The sequence below is a fragment of the Haliotis asinina genome, chromosome 6 (assembly GCF_037392515.1).
Source record: "Haliotis asinina isolate JCU_RB_2024 chromosome 6, JCU_Hal_asi_v2, whole genome shotgun sequence".
In the NCBI taxonomy this organism is placed as follows: Eukaryota; Metazoa; Mollusca; class Gastropoda; order Lepetellida; family Haliotidae; genus Haliotis; species Haliotis asinina.
Window position 1 is genome coordinate 37161428 of NC_090285.1, and position 27625 is coordinate 37189052.

At 36.8% G+C, this 27625-nt stretch overlaps 1 protein-coding gene across 3 annotated transcripts in view; it reads left to right on the plus strand.

Moving 5' to 3' along the window:
* Positions 1 to 27625, plus strand: part of LOC137287639 (synaptotagmin-7-like) — a 243029-nt gene that overhangs the window by 30693 nt on the left and 184711 nt on the right. The window contains exon 1 of one of the 3 annotated variants that reach the window (XM_067820018.1): positions 15408 to 15540. The exons of the other annotated variants lie outside the window; for them this stretch is intronic. Coding sequence (XP_067676119.1) covers positions 15492 to 15540 — 49 coding nt within the window. The 5' untranslated portion in view covers positions 15408 to 15491. Of the gene's footprint in view, positions 1 to 15407; positions 15541 to 27625 lie in introns of those variants that run through there. 3 annotated transcript variants of the gene reach the window in all.

The following is a 27625-nucleotide window of genomic DNA, read 5'->3' on the forward strand; positions in this document are numbered from 1 at the left end:
TTAGCTCAATTCCATGGCTTAGGTTTTCAAAACACCCTTAGAACTAAGATAGTCATTAGTCAGTGTTAATGAGTGGCCCTTATGATTAACTTAGTACTACGAGAGCTTCAAAAATCTGGGCCCATGCTTACAGTTTTACCTAATTGGAAAATCAGAAATCAGATGTTCCTTAAGGAGTGTTTCAATCAAACTGAGGATTCTGAAGTTGTAGACCCATGAAGGTCCAGGTTACAATTGGTCTCCACCCACCCGTGTCTAAGAGGCAATAGGGTAGTCAGACTCGCTGACTCGGTTGATACGTCATTGTATCCCAACTGCTGGAATATAAAGTGACACACTAAACAGCAAAAAGCCAAAGTTTCTATTGAATTGCTGTAAGAAATTTTTCCCTGCCTGATCTTGATGAAGGGTGTTAGTATTCTCTATAATAATGAGTTGTACATCCTATAGTATCTCCATGATTACTCAATGTGCATATCAAGACTTGTGTACTACATCAGACAGACTAAAAGTAAGTGATTGAAACTACTCACGTGTCATGTTGTCACGTGTGTGTGTGACAAAGAGCGCCGATGAAAATAGTATATAAGGTTTTCACATATTACATTAATTAGGTCTAATGGTATTTTTATTTATCATCTCTACAGCCCCTGGCAATAAGAAGGTTCCAAGAATGGTTGATATCATCAATGTAAGCACATTTTGAGAACTATGTACTGCTCTTGCAGTTCACCATAGGTAACTCACAGCAATTTTTTAGGGGTATGCTTTATGCTTCACCCCATATTTTGCTGATTATCCCCCTTTGTTTACAGTTTCCACTTTCACAGTGTCACTACACCTGACAAGAATAAAATAAATTGATACCGACTCATGAGATCTATTGAAAATCAAAAACAAAACAGTTTTGTAGTTTCTGTTTAATCAGAAAATGGAGCATGTTTTCCGTGTTGGAACAAGCTGCTCTTTCTTTTTATGAAAACAAGACCATCCCACGTCAATCACGGGATCCAATTACTTTAGGCATAAAACCTTATGAAGATCTAGTACTTTTTTTCTGGTTTCCGTAGCTACAGAGCAACATAAACAATATGTGTAATTATACACGATGGCCACACTGCCTTGTAGCATTTTATAAAAGCTCATATGGAATTGATTGACATATATATTTTTAAGAGAGGCTCTGCTTAAAGTGGAGCCAATGTGTCACACTGTATCACTCACAAATGGGGATGATACAAGGTGTTTTTGAATAGGTAAATGTTTTCTTACCCATGAGGTGCCATGGGGTAGCCTAGTGGTTTAAGTGTTTGGTAATCATAGAACCCATATGATTACTATATGTTAAGGCTATTTCATGTGTCCCCCCCATGATGTTGCTGGAATATTGCTAAAAGCAACATCAAGCAACTCACTCACTCACTCACTCACTCACTCACTCAGACCCGCCAATGGCAACATCACAAACACTTTCTGAGGCTAGTGAGCTGTTCATCTGAAAAAAGGGAAGAAAAGATTTGCCACAAGGCAAAATCAGGAATTGCACCAGTCATCATTTTTGTCACCAATGCCTCGAATTTAGAAATGTCCTCTCCAATGTCCTACCATGTCACATTCAGAAAGGTTTACTCAAGCTTAGAATGTGGTCACCTTGATCATGAACCTTTGTACAGAAGATGTTTGACATTCTTTGTAAATATGAAGCATCCTGAGCCTGTTGAGCATGCTGAACGAGTCATACCTCTTTCCGAATGATGGAGAGTTTTTGTCACCTTGAACTAAAAGTTCAATGCTGTGATTATTATTTTTGATTCCCAAATAAACATTACCTCTTGTAAGTAAAACAAATGATATTTGTCAGTCAAGGAATAATGCCATAACAATATTTCCCTGTTGACTGCATATCAGAGTATTTAGGAAACAATATTTCCCTGTTGACTGCATATCAGTGTATTTAGGAAAATATTATCTTAACTTAATATGGACAGTGTGGTTGCCTAATCATTTAAGCATTTGCTTCTTGCACTGCAGACCTCCTCATGGGTACAATGTGTGAGGCCCACTTCTAGTGTCACTCTCCAAAAACTGAACTCTATCTTAACTTAATAACTACAATCCTGTGTAATTATTATCCCTCTCAGTGTTCACAATTGTAGACAGTTTTATTGCATTCTCTAGCTTTAGCAAAAGACAGAAATTGCCACAGCTCTGCTTGTTTTATAGATCTTTTATAGCTTCTTAAAGCAGCTGGTGAAGTCAGGAATTTGATACTTCATTGGACAGTCATGTAGTTCAGTCATTAGGGTGTTCGCTGTCAGTCGAATCTCCTGAAACTGTAGGTCTAGACATGATCTTTGTGTAAATGGACCATGTAATTGCTAGGCAAGAGGTCCTCAAGATCATCTGTACCTGACCGGCAATACGCCATCTTCATGCTGCCCTGTCATGGCAACTGAAACTGCAGTCAGTGATTATCAGCTGCACCTATCATTGAGCCATAGAACCACAATACTTCCTGACATGGTTTCTGCAGTATTATATTACAGATAATCTCAAATATGGTTTAGTTTTTGTCATAAAGAGCTTCAGGTGATGTAATCCAACACGGACCTCTGCAATCAATTTATGCATATGAAGTTTTATGCGCCATGAACATAATCAACAGACAAAAGCTTCTCTGCCAAAGAAGTCTGTGATTTGTATCATACACAAGAGAATTAGTGAATGAGTGAGTTTAGTTTTAAGCCACTTTAGCAATATTCCAGCAGTATCACAGCAGTTGACACCAGAAATGGGCTTCACACATTATACCCATATGAAGAATCGAACTGTGTCTTTGGCATGACGAGCGAACACTTTAACCACTAGGCTGCCACTGTGAAATTAAATGAAAGGACTGCAAAACATTTCATGGTATTTATTGTTTGATTGAAGATTCAGGATTACAATTGGTTAAGAAAAGCATGCCTGTGTTAAGAGGTGACTTACGGGATTGGGTGCTCAGACTTGCTGACTTGGTTAACACATCTATCATCATGACGAGATTGTGACTCATTTGAAAGACATACCAAAGATTGCTCATAAATAAAGGAATTTCCTTAAGTCATGTGCTTAAATATTTTGGGCACAGAGAGCATTCCTACAGCTTAGAGTACTCAAGAAGACTTTTGGTGACGTGAGATTTTTCTGTAGTATCCAATATGGCCGCCACTGGGGGACAGCATCTGCATCATCTAAAGACGTTGATCCAGGATGACATTTTGTGGCTACAGTTTCGTCTCAACAGAGCAAGTATGTTGTTTCGGACAGACTTAATTTGGGATAGGCTTACCTACTGATCTTAAAGAAGCAATGCTATCATACACTGACACCGGCTACCAAATTCTGACACTGAATCCAAAGAGTCCTAGGATTTCTAAATACAGTTCTGGGATTGTCCTTATTATCACCAGCGTCAGAACAAAGAGATGCTCATATTTAACTCTGAAGGTTACTCTCAAAACTGCATTTTGTAACTTAGATAAGGGCTGATAGTATCATTAAGTGAATACTTCGACTATTTATGTACAAAGAGCTTGATTTAAGGGTTTATAACTCACACTGGAACAATCTGAAACTGCAAAATGCATCTTCATTTCAGCCAACTTGCACCATGTGCCTTTTAATGTTTTGCAGTTCAAAGAACGTGGACTTTTGCTGGAAAACAGAATGATGAGGAATAGGTTGTCTGGTCTAGACTTGGCTACTGTAAATCATGGTACTTTTGTGTCATGATATTTTTGTTAGTGGCGACCAACAGATGTTTTTGTGTCATGATATTATTGTAACATACATCTGAAAGTTCTACCTGCTATAAATCCATGCACACATTCAAGTTTGCTGCTAATCTTGGACTGAGCTACAGGGAAGTGGGATAGCCTAGCGGTTAAAGCGTTTGCTCATCATGCCAAAGACCAAGGTTCAGTTCCTGACATGGGTGCAATGTGTAAAGCCCATTTCTTGTGTCACCCACCATGATAATTCTCGAATATTGCTAAATGTAGTGTAAAACTAAACTCACTTGCTTGAACTGAGCTCAGTAGGGTATTTCTGTGTGTATGCAGTCAGCGACACTTTCTTGAAAGCAGCACACACTGCATCGGCCATATAAGCTTAAAACAGTTCAAAATGATTGTATCAATTGGAATGCCTCTATAAAATTGTTGATAATGACTATTGTCACCAAAGCTGTTGATCGCCTGATATGTAAAGTCTAATAAAACGTATCCATGCTTGTTGGATGGTGTCGGCCTATTAAATGGCCTTTAAAGACAAAGAATGTGTGTTATGTTGATGGCGTCTGTCTGGACTATCACCATCAGACACACGAAGTAACTTTTGTTTGAGTATCCCTTGTTCGCCATGAGAATTGTGAGACATTTTTAAATTGCATTTTTTCATGAAGATCTGGGTTTAATTGGTTTTCTGCAATTCCTGCTTGTCATATGAGGTGACCAATGTGATCAAGTGGTCAGGCTCACTTAACTGAGCATGCACATTTCATTGTACATCCTAGTTTTGTAGATTCAAGTAAACAAGTTGTTGATCACTTGATCCCAGCTCAATTATTTACTGACCATCGCCTTACAGCTGAAATATTGCTGAGTATGACGGTAAACAACAAGCAAAAAAGAAATGTCAGTTACAACTAAGCAACTGACTAAAGAATGGAAGGCTAAATGTTACATCCTCCAGCAACATTGTACCACAAGACATTAAAAGATGGTACTTATTGCTACCTTGCCTGAAAATAAAATGACTAATCAAGGAAGAGTCTAAAGAGTTTATATTATACTATGGCATGGTAACGAGTGCTGAGAAGCCAGCATAGGGATCTGGGTCTTGTGGTACATTTGTTTTCTCAAATACAAGTTTCTAAACTATAATATATTATTTGAAGGTAAACTTTATTTCCAACTTATGTTGTTTGTGTTTCTCAAGCCCACGCTTTCCACAGAAGCCACAAAGTCAGGTAGACAATTCCATTCTCCCAAATAATTCATGCACTGTTCTTCCTGATGGTGTCATGGCGATCACAACTCTATTTATAACTGTCTGAGAGGCACATAATTCACACTAATTCTTTTATTGTGTTTGCTTACTTGTCCTATATTGCCATCGCAATCATCTTACAAAGGCTCATTGCTAAATTGGTTGTTGCACATTTTCATTATGTAGAGATTCTATCACTGCCTTCGGAATACACTTGAAACAACAGCTAATAGCCTTGCTTCGCTTAATGAAGAAATTCATTTAACACCCATTTTGATGATTAGGATAGTAAATGTATAGAGTTATTATGTATTTTTTAATACACAATACATCAAGTGATGACACAACTGTGGATGTCTAAATCAGAGTTTTTTAGGTACTAATAGCACTATTATGGATAATATCATCTTTGTTATTGAATCACATCATTCCAGAGCTATTTCTTGTCTTTCCGTCTATTGAACAGGAGGGAGAAGATATAATTAGTACACTCATGCAAACAGAAAGTTATGATCAGATCTATACAAATGTGTTCTAGTACTTTTTGTCCCATTTGAATCCAAGTTTTATTTAGTATCAACATTTTCCGTTTTTTTACTCGAACAGTATGCAGCCATTTTGAACTCTCAAAACATGTTAAGGAATCCCCAACTTTATCAAATAGCCATTACTACCCACATATGTCTTGAGAGATTGATAATAGTAATATGAATTAATCATGTGTTCTTTAATTCATTTTGTGTAGCATATTAACTTAAGCATAAGCCTCCCGTTGTTTCCAACTTTACCAACACTTAGTTTTATTGTGCGTCTTAACCTTGATGGGTGGAGGTGGTGAAAGTTTTCGCTCATCATGTCAAACGTCTGGGTTCCATTCTCTACAAGGGTAAAATATGTAGAGCAGGGTAAATCAATCTCAACGAACCAGCCAACCCATCCACCCAACCAGCCAACCAACCAACCAACCAACCAACCAACCACCCACTCATAACATTTAAAACATTATAATGGCAACTCTTGTGGTAGCCATGTTTGTTTGCCCTTAAAGAGACACCACTCTGCTTCACATATTATGAAGGTTTTTCAGGATTGTATTGCAAAGTTCAATCCTTGTTGTTATTGAATACATAGATATTGATCAGCTTTGTACTCTATCATCTGAAGTGATCAGAGTGATGTTTCTAAACTAATTTGGAAACATTTACCATCACAATAATGAGGCCATCAAATATCACTTAGGAAAATAGCCATTGCAAGAAAATACCAGCTTATTTTCATGATATGTCTGTATATTTTTTTCATATATATGCCACCTTGTCTGTCTTTGGTAAATGAGTTTTTACAGTTATCTTTATTTGTTGATGATTTTCCTAACTTACAAAGAAATATAGTCTCAGTTTTACACAAACCACTGATTACAGTGTCAATACTGAAAATGTCCACCAAGCTCTAGAGATAGATTGTCTCTTTGAGGAGTCATAGTTCATGTCCCTTATGAGCAAAGAAAACCACTTTATTTTCTCTAGAGGGTGAAATGTCTGAAGACCATTTATGGTTTCTCCTGCCATGACGTTGCTGGAATTGTGATACAATTGGGGTATAACAGCACTCACTCAGCCTGAAATGCCATGCATTTATTGAGGCCTGTAGCATCTGTTTCAGGTCTCGTCTCTATGTGAGATCCAGACACTATTGAAGACCCAATCACGATTTGAGACACTGTCCCAATTTGAGATCCAGTTGCTATATATTTATGATCCAGAAACTATCTATGATCCAGTTGCTCTTTATGCCAAAGATACCATTGCTGGAATGTTGCTAAAAGTGGCTTAAAACCCAGCTCACTCACTCGCTATTTGAGATCCAGGTACCATTTAAGTTCCACTCACTATTAAAGAATCAGTCCCTATTAAAGACCAAGCCACTATTTGAGAGAATTGTCTCTATTCAAGTTTCAGCAAATATTTAAGATCAACTCACTGTATTTACAATACAACTTTTATTTGAGATACAGCCTGTTTGAAGTCCAGTCACTTTTTCTTCACAGAAAAACAGGGAGTGGGTCACAGTCCTGATCTGCACATTTTAACAGTACCTGTTTATTCTTGCACACACTGTTATACAATTTAGAAAGATTCTGATTTCATTGGTTACATCACCTTATATAACAAAACAGTATGTTTCAGTTACAGCTCAATTGTTGACCTGTAACATATGTTATGTATACTTTGTCTGAAGCCAAAATCATCAAAATGAAAGTGAGTTGATATTTCTGAGGAAGGCTTGTTGACACGATGTGTACTGTGGACAGAATATATTGTACAGGATGAAATTAACAGTTCTTATTCTCTGAATAATAAAACTTGTGACTGATCACTCTCATCGAAAATATTATTATTAACATATTATGCAGAAACAAGGACCCTCGAACATAACCTTATTGGTAATCAGAATGGACTGACAGTCAACAAGCGAACAAACACCTTAACCACTAGGCTACCCCACCGCCCATATGAGCTCGCAATGACGAATGATTTTGGTATATTACTGACTGCAATATCAGTTTTCACTTTTGACTATAATCCTACACCTAATGTGTATTTAATACACTATGCCATTTAGAAAATTATCATATTTAACATGTGTTACAGTGTGGATTACATTTTTAGGTTAAATTACACATTAAATTACTTTTTGGGTTTCCAGGATTAGAACTCTCATTTTCAGAGTTGACATTCCAAATGTCAGCACACAAAACATTCTAGTTTGGCCACATCGTAAACTAGATCCTCATCCATGCCATTCTGGGTCATGTGATGATCATTCTCTTCCCACAATATATAATATTGATAGCAAAATGGAAGTTATTAAAAACATGCCATGATGAGATGGAAAAATTAAAAATTGATGGAAAGGAATCTGCTCCAGGCAGCCATCAATATCCATATAATTTGGATATGCTGACATATATTTCCTTTGATACTGATTTATCAACAAATACTCATTTCATATGCTGGTCAAAAGAGTTGGAGGATCGCATGATTTTTTTCATATTGCTACAGTTCCATAGTCGTGACAGATTGACTGTAGCAACATGAAAGTAATTCTTTTGAGTAATATGTAATAATACAAATCATGGTGTTAACAAATTTCCAGGACATGAGTGATGTAAAACCTGAGATTTCAAATTGTGCTGGTTATTAAAGAGAATTGTTTCATGGATCCGATTCCACTCCATGAAAACTTTTATGACGCACCCAGTAACTGTAAGGAGTATTACCTTCCACTCTTGATTCTGATTTTTGTACCTGTTATCATGTGAGCTAAGTAACATGCTCTTTAGTGAGGATGCGTGAATTAGGCACATGATCCCTGAAGCGATGAATTAAACTTATGAAAACCTGAGAACCAGTATTTACAATTTTTCACTTGTAATATGTCTAATTGTTTGATTGTCAATCTAGAAATTGGTGACTCAAAAATGAAGCATAGAAATTTATGGATGACAGCTTCCTATTTATTGCATAAAGCAACATTCTGATATAGGTTCTTACATTGTTATCATGCTTTTGTCTGACTTTTAGCCTGAAAAAAAGAATTTACATTGAAACATCGCTCTGTGCAAGGAATAAGAAGATGTCATCCATTAATTTGTATGCTTCATATTTGTAATATGTCTGGTAGAAAGGGGATGATGGTCTTGCCTAATGGTTAAAACGTCTGTTTGTCACATCAAAGACCTGGGTTCGATTTCCCACATAGATACATGAATGTGTGAAGCCCGTTTGTGGTGTCCCCTTGCTGTGATATTGCTGCAATATTGCTAAAAGTGATGTAAAACCCAACACACTCACTCACTGAAATTTACTGAAAATAAGGGCAGATAACTTTCAAATTGATCACCCCCTACAGTTATGTAAAGATTATTTCGGGTGCTTGGCCCTTGCATGTTACAATGGGAAAGATGGAAAGATGGATGGAGGTGGGGGATGGATTGATTGATTTATACACTGTGTTTTATTGTATAATTTGTAATTTCAAAGAAAATCATGCCTGCCACAGCCTTCTTCTTTTCAATAAAATGTCAAGGCCTTGCATCTAAAATACTCTCTCCTCCTCCTCAAAGCAGCAGATGTTTATATTTTTTTGAACAAGTTTTTCAATACGCACCCACATGGGCCCTCAGTGTGTAGATAGGAAGTCCAGAACAGGAAGCCAGACTTATCACAGTGTGTGTCTGGGCTAGTCAGGTAACAGTAAATGCAGCTTCATCTGAGATCTCATTTTGATGGGCTGCTGTATGAAGGTGGATTTGACAGATATAAGAGCTTGAAGAATATTCTTATCTTTTGGGTCTGTATCATAATGGAATTCCTTGACGACCTACTACAGATTACTGGTGTTAATTCAGGACAGACGGTGTATCAGTTTCAGTTCTGGATAAAGAGTAATATGTCTTGGGTGTTGATATTTGTTGTTTAGCGACTTTCTTGTGAAGATGTGGGCTTGTAGCTGAGTATTTCATCACTATGGGTCTTAATGGATTTCATCATCACAGTGAATAGACGGTGGGTTAGCCTTGTGGTCAAAGCATATGCTCATCACACTGAAGACCCGGTTTCGATTCCCTACATGGGTACAATGTGTGATGCCCATTTCTGATGTCCCTCCACATGATATTACTGGAGTTTTGCTAAAAGCAGCGTAACACTAAACTCATTCACTTGCTCATCACTATGAATCTTGTATTTTTTCATAACTGTGAGTCTTTGTTTTATTAGAGGGTTCAGTCGTGTTTCATCATCAATATTGAAAATCAGACGCTGCAAATTGTCATCATCTTAGGAACTCTGTCGGCTATAAAATGTGAAATATCTGTCAAAAGGACACTCGGTGATGGCTCAAAGTTTTCAAATCTTACTGGAAAGAATTTCTGCAAGCTCTTATATCACACCTTTTATTCATGCCCAAGCTGACAACCTGAGCTCTGCAAAATGTCAAGTTCAATAATAACATATTAGCGATAAGACAAGGACAGGAAAAATTGCCTTTTTTATTTGTTTTCAGTTACAATTAATGAAAAACAACTTAAATTTGATTTGAAGCCAGTTCGTTTAAATCTGGATTATCATAATAATCTGTAACTGTCATATGAAGAAATCACTTTCCTACACAGATCACTTTCTAGGAAACATTTTTCTTTCACAGTATCATCATGTCAAATACAGTTCATGCTTGTGTTTCATTTCGGATATTATTTTAGCAATATATTTTGGGCCATCATGCAGCCTGGGCCCCATTTCACTCTTGTGAGCCTAAGTTCTCGTAACTTTTCTTGTAGCATTCCTACTTCCTATGTCACAGTATAGCAGGTACGAATGCTACGAGAAAAGTTACGAGGTCTTAGGCTTACAAGAGTTGTGTGATATGGGGCCTTGGTGGCTAAAGCATTCACACATCTTGTCAATGACCTGTGTTCAGTTCCCAACATGGGATCAGTGTGTGATGCTCATTTCTCACTGGGTGTCCCCTGCTGTGATATTGCTGAAATATTGCTAAAATGATGTAAAATTAAAAATGATGTACACTCTCTCACTCACTCGCTCACTCACTTGCTCATTCATTCACTCACTCACTGTTACGATTAAGCAGAAAGCCGGGTCATGAGAAAAATATCAGAGATGACTCAGCTAAACAGGCAACGAATTGCCGCTTTTATGTTATGTCTTTACTTTGGGTGTCTTTAGGAATGTCCTCTTGTCATATTTTAGAATCCTTTAAGATATGATAACTTACTGAGTGAAGCAGAGATGAGTAAGTTCAGTTGTTTCCAGATATTGTTTATTAACAATGCTTCCAAATTTCCATGCATTGTCACATTTACAGTACATACTATTTGTGTGACAATTTTGGCTTTCTTTAAGATATGAACTATCAAATTAGAACTTGTTGAGTGAAGCAGAATGGTTGGAACGTTCAGCAGCAGTTGTTTGATATATCATAATAGGAATCATAATACTGACTGATGTCACCATCTGAACCGGCAGCCCATCACTGTAACATCTCTGTTTAATGTCCGTGAGAGCAGCTATAGGTGGTACCGTGTACAGCCCATCACTGTAACATCTCTGTTTAATGTCCGTGAGAGCAGCTATAGATGGTACCGTGTACAGCCCATCACTGTAACATCTCTGTTTAATGTACGTGAGAGCAGCTATAGATGGTACCATGTACAGCCCATCACTGTAACATCTCTGTTTAATGTATGTGAGAGCAGCTATAGATGGTACCGTGTACAGCCCATCACTGTAACATATCTGTTTAATGTCCGTGAGAGCAGCTATAGGTGGTACCGTGTACAGCCCATCACTGTAACATCTCTGTTTAATGTACGTGAGAGCAGCTATAGGTGGTACCGTGTACAGCCCATCACTGTAACATCTCTGTTTAACGTACGTGAGAGCAGCTATAGATGGTACCGTGTACAGCCCATCACTGTAACATCTCTGTTTAACGTACGTGAGAGCAGCTATAGATGGTACCGTGTACAGACTCAGCATAGAAAGTCCTTGGGAATCGAAATATCACCAGTTCTTTACATTGTCCACATCAATAGACACGATTGATTGACACATACAACTTACTGTTTGGATAGTATATGTGTGTGTTCAGACAAAGGCTGGGAACATTCAAAGCTGGTTCCGTCACAGATCAGTACCTTGAATGATTGTTTTAGATCTGTTACTAGAGGGGGATTCTTGTTCAGCAACACTGCCTGATCCACACAGTGAACATGAATTGGTTTTTTAATATATCTGTTTTGTATGACAGTATGTTCATGACTACATTGATATCTCTTTGGTACAAAAATAATCAGACATGATTTCAAAATATACCATTTAGGAAAAATAGTGGACATTGGATTTACTAAATTGATAAAAATGCAAATGATTACATCAAGGAGAATGCAGATGATGAAAAAAATCAAGGGGAAATGTGACAATGTTTTCCATTCCTTTGGAAATGTTTCATCTGTATGGATACATATTACTTTTTCTCATATGCATTGGCTTTGGCTAGTGGTATGCTTGCAAAATGGAATATCTCCTACTTTCTAAATGGTATAAAACGAATTCAAGTTCTTAAGGTTAAGCATATTAAACATGTCTTTTTTAATTCAAAGAGAAGCTTTTTCATGGCAGTAAAGAAATTTCTGTTGAGTTCCAGAAAAATCAAGGAATAATTTCAAAATATAAGAAATGCAGGTTTACAAACCCAGATACATGGATCATTAACAGTATGAGTTTGAGGCAGCAAGGCAAATGTTACTGTATTAATGCTAAACTAAATGCCTACAATTCAGAGGCAATTCTTAATTTACTACAGCAAACAATTAGCATTCTTGGCTATTCTTTATATGTAATGATAAAAGATTTGGAAAAAAAGAAAATCTTAACAAATATTTATTTCACTGACTAAATATTGTACTCCCTACTTTCCTCTCATTTGGCTGGAACCCCAATAGTACATAAATATAACTATTAATCCTCTCAATGCTACCGTCGAACCCATTCGACAGGAGTGCAGGATAATGACATCTCCAAATAAAACTTGCAATAATTATTCAACGAGTCGGATTTACGTGTCATATGAATTATGTATGGAATGTGCTAATTCTCACCTTTTTAAATATGTAATGTTCAATACGTTTATATACCTTAAAACGAAACGCCCGCGAATTAAAAATGAGATCGCCGAATTTCTCGGCACGCAGTCGAAAATAACGAAAATAATATAACTATTAATATGCTAATGTGAAAGTATAAAAAAACACTTCCAATATTTTTTATATTATGTTAGTTAAGCTGTCATTGGCCTTGACAGATTAACTATAGACACAAAAAGGAAAAGTCTTGTCCTTAAAAACACTTTGTTGAAGCAAATAATGAGACCCTGTCACTCTCCTTAACTCAAAATATCAAATTTATTTTACGTGCCCTGTGTAGGATAATACATGTGTTTTGTCCATCGCTCACGCCTTTGAATCATTAATTGCTTAGTTTTTGTTAAATTCGACACAAACTGGTTGGTCACCCAAGTCCATGCTTGCACAAAACAAGTTAGCGATATTACTGTTGTGGTACCAACTAAAACAATATTTCTCTCGATCTGTTTCTCACAGTTTTTTCCCCTTTGTTCCCCTTTGTTCTTCCTCAGCAGCACTCCCCTGGCACTGAAAAGAAATATCTGTATTTTTTACACATTTAAATCTTTACTTGAACTAAATGGATTACAAATTTAAAAGACAGTAAAATACACTCAGTATGTTTTTTATAAACAACACATCTTATTTTCTCTTGGACTGAAAAAGGGAAGTGTTATGTGATTACACAGCATTACTGGGTCATCTGGAAATGTCATCTGGAAATGCTGTGAAACATCTGCGTATCAAAGTGGCCAAAATTTGTACTTTAGAAGTTCATTTCAGTACAGTCCAGTACATTAAAGTATGCACATGATGAACCTGTGTGAAATGACCACTGCATTCATTATGGAGATTTTCTTTGACCATAGTTTGGTTCCAGTGACCCACAGTCTCACAGAATGGGTAATATGATGTGTATGTCACTGCTAGTTTATTTTTGTTCTGCTCGCGGTCTCTTAACAAATTTATTCCACATATGGGTACAATGTGTGAAGCCTGTTTTCTGGTGTTCCTTGCTGTGATATTGATGGAATGCTGCTAAAACAGTAAAATAAAATAAAATTAAAAAAATAAAATAAAATAAAATAATAAACTCACTCACCCACCCACTCACTCACTCACTCACCAAATTGATTCTCCTCAATGTGTGAGTTCATTTCTGGTGTCCCCCACTGTGATGTTGGTGGAATATAAAAGTGGTGAAAATGCCCAACTCACTCATTCACTCGTAGGAAATTGTGATAAGAGAAAAAATGAGAATTAAATCAATATAACAAGGGAAGGTACTTCTGTCAATTTAAACACAGCTGGAGCAATGGGTTCTTTGTTTTTTAAATCATCCTACAGACCATAGTGCAATGATTCCAAATGGAAACAATTTTCTTATGTTTCTTGATCCATGTTGTATTGAATTTCATTTTATCTTTAAAAAATGTTCTTTTGAAAATATGGTTGCATCATAATTACATTTCCTAATTCTTGTTGGGTTTTAATTTCATTTTCATTTAAAAATGTTGTATTGAAAATATGGTTATTTCATCATTGCATGTCATATTGCATAAAATGTCCAGCAAAATGTGCATAAAATGTCCAGTTACTAAAATGCTTTTAGCCATAAAATTATAAAATTTTGACTACCGGTAAGTGATACAGTGTGTGCTTTTAATAACTGACTTCAATATATTTCCTTTTATGGAAGTGAAAGTGAAAAAACAATTCTCAAAATTGATTTTCTTTTTATAAATGGTGCATATTTAGAATATATTAGGCATCTTATTATCTGTGCCAAAACTTGAGTAACATATAGAAGCCTTTCTTGCATGACAACCGTATTATCAGTCCTAACTACAAGATGATATGTACAATATATATTCACATATCGCTAACAACTAACAGTAGTCCATCATCAAATTTAAAGTAATGACATTTGCGGATAATCAGTATCGTTAAGGATATTTTTAAAAGACGCTGCCTCTTGTTTACAGCCTGTCTATTTACTCTATGGAAACAAATGCACAGTAATTTCACATTACTGTCAATGTTATTAGATTTACATACATGAATATAGGAGGAAGATGGTGCACTGTCAACCACCCTCGTGCTATACCTGTCACTTCATTTCATTTTGAATGGGAGCTTGTCCCTAGGGAGAAATCTGTGGCTTTATTCGCAGCCATTGTCCATTTTTTATTTAATACCTCCAGGAATTCTCTTTGTGAAAGAGTCGCGGGGAAACAGCGACAGTTCAGTGTGAAACACATTCCAAATCAACTAGGTTACGCTCTGCATGAATTATTCACCCAGGTTAATATGGCAGTGTGGATATTTCAAGTTTTGACGCAGATTCTGTGTCGGGTGGCGCGGCTCAATTTACAATTTATCTCAGTAAAACATGCACAACTCTCAAGGAAAGCAGGTAGCTTTCTCTCAAATGTCTAAACCAACCAAACCATTTTTCCACACCAACCAACATCCGAAGCAGATATTATACAGTATCACCTGCCATTAGCTGTAGATTTCATTGAAAGATGAAGACAAAGGAAGAGTAAATCTGTAAGAAGCCTAATTCATCTAATACGCATGTGCAGCAGCAGGAAGCGGTGATCATTAAAACTTGGTAAAGCCGACGCCGTTATGGTGCTTCTCTCTACATACCTCAGATTGATTTTGTGAGCGGAGTGTAGCTTGCTTGCGGTCGGTCGCTACTTTCGTGTTTTCTTGGATCCCGACAGTTGGTTCCTGAAAATCGTGATAGATGGCAGTGAATATCACTACACAGGCTACTTTGTGGGCTGTTAAGTCAGGTAAGTTCATGAAAAGTTTAAAAAGTGGTTATTTGAAGGATTTACATGACTTTGCTCTGTGGTTACCTTGGATATGAACTGATTTCCTGGTTGATTATGTATGTCATCTTTCAGATACTGCTGGTGTCTTGTCTTTTTTGTTTTGAAAACATTTATTTTCATATTTAGGAATAAGTGGTGCATTTGTCAAAGTGTGTAGTTCAGGAATCTGTGTTCATGGATTTGTGTCACTAAAAGCCTGACCTGGCATGACACGAGGCATTCTCGAATTTCTGATTTTCAGTTTAATATTGTTTAGATCAGTTTTCATTTCAGATAATTTTAATTAGTTTGACAGTTTGAAATTGAATACTGACTGTTTAGAAGAAACCTGGATACCCACACGTATGTCTTCTGGGAATATTTCTTATTAAGAACTGATTGTTTCAAGTGTCACGGAACTCAAAATGGTTCTCTGCAGGTGAAAATGCACCTTACCTTTAAAAACAGGTGTTTCATGTGTAGGAACTACCTGTGTACTGTATATCACTTTGACAATGAAATGGGACAGTATTAGAAGATTCCTGTTGATGTCTTGTCAATAGTACCATGGCGTTTCATCCATCTTGATTCTTGGAGTCATTGTTGCCTTGCTGTTTAGTCGGTGCCCTAAATGAAGTATGTCGGTATGAGAAATCTTAAGAGAGGATTGTCATATAGTCTTCATATTCACGACAGCCTGCAGATGGGGAGCTGCTCGTAGCTAGCTAACAAAAAAATGTATTGTGCAACCAACTGAATTTTGTTATCTAGTATTTTAACTGTTATGTAAATAACGACCTGTATTTTGTTAACTGTTGGGTGCATGTTAATGCCATGTTGTGTTAACGACTGCATGTAGTTTACTTACTGCTGGTAGCATGTTGACAACAACATGTTGTGTTAACGACTGCATGTAGTTTACTTACTGCTGGTAGCATGTTGACAACATGTTGTGCTAACGACTGCATGTAGTTTACTTACTGCTGGTAGCATGTTGACAACAACATGTTGTGCTAACGACTGCATGTAGTTTACTTACTGCTGGTAGCATGTTGACAACAACATGTTGTGCTAACGACTGCATGTAGTTTACTTACTGCTGGTAGCATGTTGACAACAACATGTGTTAACGACTGCATGTAGTTTACTTACTGCTGGTAGCATGTTGACAACAACATGTTGTGTTAACAACTGCATGTAGTTTACTTACTGCTGGTAGCATGTTGACAACAACATGTTGTGTTAACAACTGCCAATATTATGTTATTTGCTGGTAGCATGTTACATATTAGTTTGTTAACTGCATGTGACACAAACAGTAGTGTTGTGTTAACATCTGCATGTAGTTTGTTCACTGTTGGTTGCATGTTAATAAAATGTTGGGTTGACAGATGCTAATGATAGCATGTTAACATCAATATTTTGTGTTAACATCTGCTTACATTGTGTTATCTGCTGGTAGCATGGTGACAACAATATGTGTTGTGTTAAATTAACAACTGTTGGTAGTTTGTTAATTGCATGAAATGCATAAATAGCAGTAAGTATTGTGTTAATAGCTGCCAGTAGTCTCTTAACTGTTCATTGCATGTTAACAACTACACATGCCTGTAGGTTATCAAATTAATAGCATGTTAACAAGATGTGTTAACAGTATTGTAGTTTGTTGATTGCCCTTGCCTTATTAACAACAGCATTAATTAAGTTAACTGCCTGTATTTTGTACACTGTATGAGACAGATCAACAGCAGTGTGTATCATGTTAACAACTGCCTGTATTTTGATAACTGTTTGAGACAGATCAACAGCAGTGTTTGTCATGTTAACAACTGCCTGTATTTTGTTAACTGTATGAGACAGATCAACAGCAGTATGTATCATGTTAACAACTTCCATGTTTTGTTAACTGTGAGCAGCATGTTCACAGTGGCATTTATTGTGTCAACAACTACAGTTATTTTGATAACTGCTTGTAACATGTTAACAGCATATTGTGTTGACATTATCTACATTTTGTTTACAGTGGTATTTAGCATGTTATTTATTAGTCAACAAATGCTGTCATTTTGTTAACATGGCATCATTTATGGTGTTCTATTTGTGTATGAAGACTTATATACCCTGCAAATACCTGGTTTGCTGAACACAGACATTGAATATAACACGTTTTGTCAAACCTAAACATGATATTCAAGTTTCAAACAGTTATCAACAAGCAAAAAATATTTATTAATTTCAAAATAATTAATTAATGAAACTCATTTATAACTGGCATTGCATTAAATTGAGTTCCAGCATGTAATGACAGGCAATTAGGAAAAGTCAAACTTCAAAATTGTTTCACCTAAATTGTCTGTGTCTGTACCATTCGAAAAAGTACATTTGAAGTCAAAGGCATATTTGTCAATTAGTAGCATCATCTGACCTTGTAGTGTTCTGGGCTTAGTTATCATATGCTGTTAATTATCATGTGATACTCTAGTAATGAGTTCATCAGATATCAATCACACAAATTGAATCACGGAGAGAGACCAGTTTACCATAGATTTGTGATCACGTCAAGTTGTTATTGACGCTCACAGAGGATAATTATCAGAAATAACACTAATCTACTTAGGAATAAGGAATGAAAGTGTATTTGTCCAGAGGAGCATGGGTAATATCTGTTAATTTCCAGGGAAATGGAGGATTGGAAATCATGATAAAGATGACCCACAGACGTTTGGGATGCTTGTCGACATGATTGTGAAAATGTACCATCAGAAATGCTTTATGATCTTGACAAATTGATGTCATCCATACTGACTGGTTCTCTTCTTAACTTTGGGTATCTAAGATGTTATTGTGATAGAAAATATGGTTTTATGGAGTTTATATATGAATTATTGTAAAGGAATGTGCCAAGGTAATATGTTTAGAGAGGAAACAGGCCTATGTTGCAATACTCGACTTCATGTTTCAGTTAATGTTCGTGATTTTGGTGAGATATTTTAGTCCTGTACAAATCAGTGACATGTACCTGATTCATTTATTGATCACTGCCTGTATATCTGTTTTTTTAATAGCTATTGGTCTGCAGCAAACTTATGTGGCCATCTTGGATGCATAAGTCTATGGTCGTTCTGTCCTGTAGGTCTTTGTACCACTTTTCAATTTCAATAGATATTTTTTAGATATTTGAAAAACCTTTTGTTGTAGATATTTTGGAGGTCTTCATACCATCTTTCAACTTAGATATTCTATGGGTAGTTGTACAGCGTTTTCCATAGACGTTCTGTGGGTCTTGGATGTTTCAAAATGTCATATTGCTGTCTTGGATTTTTCATGATGTCATCATATTGCTGTCTTGGCTGTTTCATCTTGTGGCTTTCCTAGCTGTCACATTGCTGTATTGGCTGTTTCAAGATGTCATCTTGTGACTGTCTTGCATGTTTCATGATGTCATCATACTACTGTCTTGGATGTTTCACAATGTCAGCATATTGCTGTCCTAGCTGTATCATGATGCCATCATGTTACTGTCTTTGATGTTTCATGATGTCATGTTGTGGCTTTCCCAGCTCTTTCTTTATGCCATATTGCTGTCTTGGATGTTTCATGATGTCATCATATTGCTGTCCTGAGTGTTTCATGACATCATCTTGTGGCCATAATAACTGGAACATTTCAACATGAGGGATGTGACGATGCTGTCACAATATGACTGTTACAGCAGGATTTCCATCAGTTTACCACAAGACAAGGTCATACCCACATAATTGGACATAGTCAACCTGTGTGGGAGGACTGTGGTCTTGACAGTCACTAATTTCACACGGTGATCAATTCCAGCCTCAGTGACCACCAGCCAGAGTGTGTTGTCATTATATCAAGTCAAAGAAAAAGTAAGGGTCTATAGTCTCCCTGGTCAATCATGGTCCTTTGATGTCTGCTTTCAGTAAAAGGCTCATCTTTCATCGACCAGGACAACATTATCTTGTTCAGTATCTATCTGGTGTATCTTCATGAAGACATTCAATCTAATAGAAAGTGTTTTCTGCGTGTTAAAACAATTATTATCAGTAGCCGGTAATGGGAGCCTATTTAAAGATGTGTTGGCATTGTTTGCTATAACAGACAAGAATAACCCTTGTTAATAGTGTTTCTGTGTCAGTTTTTCTTAGTGGAAGTAGGGTACCCAGTCTTGTAGTTATATCACACACTTTTCACACTGAAGAGATGGCTGCTCCCAGCATTGGTACAAGCTATGAGGCACATTTCTGGGAGCAGCGTAAAAATACTTTCACTCAGATTTCTTTCTCAGCAAGTACGTACGAGTATTGTGTTGGAGGGTGTGGAGTCATCCCACAGATGACATTGTTACCTTGTTATCTTTCTGATGGAGTTCATCTCTTTGGTCATGTGGACAAGGTGTCAGACTTGGGTCAAAAGGCCCATGTTTCAAATCCCTGCAAGACTTGTGTTAGCTAGATAGGGTATGTGGTTGGGGTACATGGGAGGATATGTATGTGAGTGGGTACAACAGATTGTCATGATGGAGACTGGATTTTAACTTACACTGGCACAGTTTGAGGAGAAGATTGAGATTTCATATGCCTTAAACACTAATGTGCTGAGTATTTGATCTCAACTTCTCATTGTCATCTCAACTCATCATCAGTGTCTAACACATCAACTTATAACACAACTAATCATCAATTAATAACACAAAAAATCATCAATTTATAACACAACTAACCATCAACTTTTAATGCAACTAATCATCAATTTATAACACAACTAATCATCAATTTATAATGGTTGATTATCAATTTATAGCACAACCTATCATCAGGGCCTAACACAGGTAAACATCAGGTTATAACAGAGGTGACAAAAGCCTTTCCCACTTCCATAGTAAATGTCTCCTGGTCCTGATTTCTCGAAAAAACTTTAGTCTAAGTTTTGACTCAAGTCTGAGATTTTACTCTAATTTGAGAAAGCGCATTTCTCAGAATGAACTGAAATCGGCACAAAACTCAAAGTATAGAAAACGATTTGAGTTTCGTGAATAGATTACTTAATTTGTTTGGGTTTTACATGTCAAAAATGCAGTTGAGTTAAAAATTCAGCTGTTTCAAATTGTGAAACTCAGTTTGAGATTTGAGTAAAAACTTAAGTTTGTTTCAAGAAATCGGGGCCTGAAAGCAGTCAGTGGTACAGTTGTGACTATATCATGAGTATGTATTAGTTTTGATGTTCAGTGTATTATGTTGTTTACAAACAAATCGAATCTGGACCAGGCAGTCCAATCTTGAATTTATAATGCAGCTGATGCACTATTCATAACACAACAACTGAATGTCAGCCTGTAACATATCACTATGTAAAACAACTAATAATCAATATATCAGCCGACTAATCAACATGTACCAAAACTAATCACCAACATCACAACTACCTAGGTTACTGATACTGACTACCTGCCCGGACACCTGCCTGGACACCTGCCTGGATATACATATGAATGACATGATAAAGCCACTTTCATCATTGACCACAGCATGCCACAGATCATGTTACATATTTTCTTGAGCATGAGAAGATTGTCACCTTTAGTTCAAACATGCTCACTGATATTTATAACCACAAAGGAGAATGATGTCTTCTTCTCATTTAATATGCTAGTTCATTAACTTAAAAAGGAACAACATTGTTTTGACTATGGAGATTTATCATGAGACTTCTGAATGCAATGCTTTTATTATGACCTGTATTGAACTGGAAAATGAGGACCAGAAAAGCCTGTGATTTTTCAGGTTCATGTTCAGTTTTATTTTCATACACACAAAAATAAAACCAAACAAGTATTTAATTGATTTCATGTGTGGATGGGATGTTAAAATAGTTTTTTAAAACTTTTCCAGCACAATAGATTTCATTTATGTACAGGGACAACATGTAATTAACATTAAAATTCAGTCCCCAAATGTAGCATAATCTTGTAAAAATAATCTCCTCTCACAGTATCATGGCTATATTGGCTCTTGTGGGGTTTCAATTTACAGTTTCCTTATTCATTTTTAATGTATCCTTCTTTTAAATAAGACTCAGACCAGCACTGAAAGTAAAATTCAAATGACACACCACCCACACTTTCCGTCTTATGTCAAACACAGGACAGTGTTGTTAGGATAATAGTTCCTGGCCATGTCATGTTGGCGGTTCATACAGAATTCATATTAATATGACAACCATTAGTTTTAGAAGCAATTACCAGTACTTTAAGATGACAGATAAACTTCTGATACTTGATAACATGACAGTTACATCTTCATGATCACTGTAGCAAGCATTTTTAAGAATGCAATACATTTGTGTTCTTTTTTGAGATAATGAAAAACTTAATTATTTCTCTTTGTTCTAAAGAGGAAGGGACAGCAGAATAAGGAATCTTTCTTTGTGTGAAATCAAAAGATTTGCCTAAGTTGCATAGGTCATTATGGTGACCTTTGATGTCAAACATGAAAGATAACCATCTTCGTCAAAGATACTATGCCAAATATCAAACAGTACGTCTGTTCATCTCTGAAGGTAATGGGAGTCCATCCATCTCATGCAAAGGTGGTATTATATTCTTGCAACTTTGAATGTTGGCTTTTAGAGAAGGGGATAAGGGCACAATCAGAAAGATGCAATCTGAGATTCCTTTTCATATGTGTTTCAAGGAGCTCTTGAATCTTTTCTATACCTTTGAATGAAATTTAATTCACCATGGTTGGTATTATAATGATGAAAACTGATTCCAACCATTATGTAAGGTATTCATCTTTAGGACTAGAGCATCATATTCAAAGACTTAGTTTGTAGCTTCAGGCTCCCCATCCAATTAAATTTTTGAGGAACTGTCAAGATGTAACGGCCGAAAAGAAGACATACAAACTTGATACGGTATCTGGAGACCTTGTCCAATAACATGAAAAACTTATGGAATGGATTTCTCACAAGTCGATGCATGGAATGTTTTCCGGAAATGAATTTTGCACTACATATTTTTAGAATGCATAAAACATAAATATTATCAATCTGGAACCTGTTCTTGCCAAAGTCAGATAATGTCATGGTGACCAATTTGGTACATCCAAAAACACGATACTAAGAACTCTGGAAACATGTTGATTCCAAAGATACGAGTAGGTGTAGTAGGCTGCATTTATATGGTTTCACAATATAAAGGAAACTTCTGTAAATGTTAAGCAAATTATTTACATTTATCCAGAAGTGTAAATTTAAAAAAAAAAATACCTTGAATTTACATCGAGTCTTGAGTCTTGAACTCTGTGAAGCCATTATGGCTGTGCTCTAGAGTTTGGTGGTAGGTGGAGTAGTGTAGTGGTTAAAGTGTTTGCTTATCATGCTGAAGGCCTCGGTTTGATCCCCCACAAGGGTACAATGTGGGAAGCCCATTTCTGGTTTCCCCTGCTGTGATATTGCTGGAATATTGCTGAAAGGGTCATAAAATCAAACTCATGAATAAACAAGTTTTGAAAGTTCCTCAGAATCATAGCAATTTTCTCATTTATGCTCATTCTGTTTTGATATGTGGTGTCAGAATTTGAACAAACAATTACTCTTGCATGTGCTTGTGTGAGTGATGGGTGATACCAGTGGACCTTTTGTTGAGCACCAGGTGTCAGCGCTGATTACAAGCCCAGTTTTGCCTTTTACAAACAACAGAATTTGTTAGGGGATAAATTTAACGGGCTGTTCTCTAGCATTCACATTCTTTATTTCTTTTCAGCAAACTATCATATTTTCTGTAACTAATTTTTTAATTTTAAAACTAAAAACCATTGATATCCAAACTTTATATCTCTTAAAAGATATTGATCATTAAATAACACATATCTTTTGTTAATAAACCAAGCAACACATACTGAATGTTGAAAAGAATGAAATATACACAGAAGGTATAGCTGCTTTAAGTCTTTACTCCACAGTAATTCTGTACATTTTTGGCAGGAATTTAATTGTAGGAATTGCACATGGCTCTCAGGCGTGCCCTGAACATGCTGAGACCTGTGAAGGTCCTGGTGTATAATGGGCCTCAGCAGCCCATGCTTGCCATAAAAGGTGACTATGCTTGTCGTAAGAGGCGACTAACGGGATTGGATCGTCAGGCTCGCTGACTTGGTTGACACGTCATCGGTTCCCAGTTGTGCAAATCGATGCTCATATTGTTGATCACTGGATTGTCTGGTCCAGAATTGATTATTGACGGACCACCGCCATATAGCTGGAATATTGCTGAGTGCGGCGTAAAACTAAACTCACTCACTCACTCACTCACTGAACATGCTGAAACTATGAAATAATGTTGCTATCATAATCTTTTTGTGAAACTGTTACAACATCATGTTCAGCTGAACAGTGAATGAATGAGTTGGGTTTTATGCTTCTTTCAGCAATATTTCAGCAATAACACAGAATGGGATGCCAGAAATGGACCTCACACATTGCACCCATGTGGGGAACTGAACCCAGATCTTTGGCATAATGAGCGAACACTAGGCTAACCCATTGCCCCAAATGAACAGTTAGATTGAAGCACGTACATAGATTTTGAAAATGCCATGCTTAAAGAAAGCTAAAACTGCTAATTAAAGATCAATGGAATTCGTAATTCATCCCTTCTACATACCCAGATTTGTACAAAGACTGACAAAGAGGAATACTGAGTTTGGTAAATGTTCAATTTCCTGCAAACCACTTTTTATGGTGATTTGAGTGTGTAAGCATGAAACGTATGATGCATAAATCATGAACTGACTGACATCTCAAAATACATCTCATTAGTTGTAGATTGTTTTTAAAGCTGTAATTGATTACATGTCAGGTTGTTCAAGAACTGCTGACACTGTCTTTTGTTTTGTAGCACTTAATAGAGCATCTCTCCATCTGGTAATCAGGCTTCTACCCTACATTTTTAGCATTATTAACTTCCAGCGAAGAACAGCTGCTTTGCATTGTTTTCTGTTGTCATTGTAAGAACATGACAATCGTGTTCTACAATTAGCAGGGTGAGGTTGGATAAGATGGGTACATTTTTAATCAATTAAAGGATGAAAGAGAATCTGGTAGATCAATAGTTTAATACACCACAGCAGAGTGACCTCCCTTACCTATTGGGATTGCTGGGTGTGAATTCAAACCTCTCTGATTGTAACACTTGATGTGTCTGCATCATACTATGTAGTTACATGAGTGAGTTCACTTTTACGTGACACTCAGCGATATTCCAGCTATGTGGCAGTGGTCTGTAAATAATTGAGTCTGGATTAGACAATCCAGTGATCAACAGCGTGATCAGTAACCTATGCTTGTCGTAAGAGGTGACTAACAATATAGGGTGGTCAAGCTTACTGACTTGGTTAACACATGTCATTGGTTCCCTGATTCAAAGATCAATGCTCATGCTGTTGATCAGTGGATTGTCTAGTCCAGACTCGATTACTTAGAGACCGCTGTCGTATCTGGAATATTGCTGATTTGGGCTTGTAAAGGAAAACTCACTCACACACTCAAAGATTTCTTATAGACATGAATAAAAAAGAAAAAGATGATAAATTATGTTGATAAAATATAATATAACTGAGACCAGGAGCATTTTTTTGTGTGCAGAGTTTTGGTAATCTAGAGTTGCCACTTACTCCAGACTTGTATGGACCTTCTTGAATATGCAGTGGAAACTGGCAAAACCAGTGTCTGTCCAATCCGGCAAGTTGTGAACACCAGCATAAACTCTCAGTCCTGTCCATGGCTTGTACATTTATCATCAGCTCTACAATCCGGCACATTGTCTAAACTGGATTATTTCTTCAGTCCCAATGAGTGCCAGTTTAGACTGCTTTCTGTGTACATTATGTTTGGATTACAGACTGTGGTAATAGTTTTGTTGCTTGTATTCCTATACTTTGCCATCAGGCCCCAAACTCTTGCAGTCTGATGATGTTTCACCATGTACACTTATGAATGAAGATTGTCCTTATCACACTCAGAAAAATATATATGTTCTACAGAAAGAGATACTGTTGTGCCTTCATTGATAATAATGCTATTAATAGATCAATAACATGACAGCTTGATTGATTACTAAGTCTAAGTAATGCTTTTGTATCCAGATGACCCAATTTACTGTGTGTCACGAGAGGCTGTCAGCCCATTATAAGCTGTCATAGCAGAAATGCGTTCTAAATTGTATTATGAGTTTTAATTGAGTTTGTTCACTCACTGTCAAATTAAGGCATAACGTTCATCCAATAATAGAGAAAATGAAATGTTTTCTCACTCAGTTTCCATGGTCAATGATTTTACGGCTATGGTAACATACTGGCAAACAAGGAAAGTTGGACTGGTGCAGAGAACACATTTATGAGAAGTAGGTGGTGCATGGCAATGAGCGAACCCATTTGGTTTGTGAAAGATGTAGGTTAGTGCATGTGCACTGCATGACAATGAAATTGATTCTGTGTAGCTGCACACGCCTTGCTCATTGTCATGGGGATGCAGACAACCTGGGTCCTCTTTGCTTACAATGTCAAGCACCAGTGGAATTCAGTCATACTTGCTAACATAGGTCAAATTTCAGGTCGGTGCTCCACTTATCCTTGTTTGCCAGTAGTGGTGAAAATGCCTGATCATCATACTGAAGATCTGGGTTTGATTTCCCACATAGGTAAAAATAGGGAAGCCAAATTTGTTGTGTTCCCCTCTCCACCACTGTAGTATTGCTGGAATATTCGTCAAAGCAGCGTAAAAATATATTCACTCACTTCAATGAAGCTTTAGAGTGGAGGTGCAATGAATCCCCTCTGATATGAGTATAACATGAGATATCTGTATAGCTCATTTCCAGTGTCTGTTGGAATATTGCTCACGCACTCATTATATATGGTAATATATAAGTATATTCTTTAGTGTTTTTGACCATGTTAACCAAAGTAAACATCTGAGCATGTTGTTGTCAAATTAAATATACTCATGGAAACAAAAAAGAGAACACCTGAAAGGACATGTGTTCCTTTATTAATTTCCAAAATTTCACGCACAATGCAATACATACTTTGTGAATAAATCTGGAAAAGAATAAAGAAACACTTATACTTTCATATGTTCCCTTATTTGTTTACATAAGTATATCAAAGAGTAGGGAACATTATCCACCTTGGCTTTGATATATTCTATATGTTCCACAGTAGCCCTAATGCTTAGTTCATTATCTTTTCTAAGATATTCCAAGGTCTGAATCACTTGATATGTCAGGATTGATACTTGAAGTGTTGTACAGAAAGTAGTATCTTCATCTAATGACATGCCGCTCAATCACAGGCACACTGACAAATTAGTGATCAGGGGATAACATTCAAAGAATGGAAGAGGAATTTGTTTATGGTGATCAAGCTCATGGTGCTGAACTTGATACCGTTGTTTTGTACTGATGTATTCTCAGTACATCAACAGCTTATCGGCCATCTTGATTTTTGAGCATTCCAGCATTAGCAATTATCCTGTTAAGCCAGAAGTCAATTCTCTGACCTTTGCCAGATGGAGATGCGACCCTTCTTACCATGCTGTTTGATGATGCTAGTATGCAGACAGTGTTATGGGACATTGGTGAAGTGTTGAAAATGATTAACTGCATTTGACATCGTAAAGTGATAGATCTCACCGCCGCTTGAAGCCATTCCTTGAAGACCGAACCAGATCTGCATATTGGAAACAGATTGGTCTGTTGCATTGTGATAAGACGAGGGTATGGGAGTCTGCCAGTCAGATATGTCTCTGTGCAAATTGACCCCAGTGGGATTCCCGTTCAAATTGGTAAATTGGTTCCTATTTAGTACCTCATTGTTGTTGTCAGAGCTTACTAGTGATGTTTGAGTGGTTACAGAACGTGTCATGGGGATCACACAGCTTATGATGTTGACCACTGGCAGCCAGGTTCAGACTCCGTGGTGGGGTAGCCCAGTGGTGAAAGTGTTCGCTCACCACAGTGAAGATAAGGTTCAATTCTCAACATGGGTAC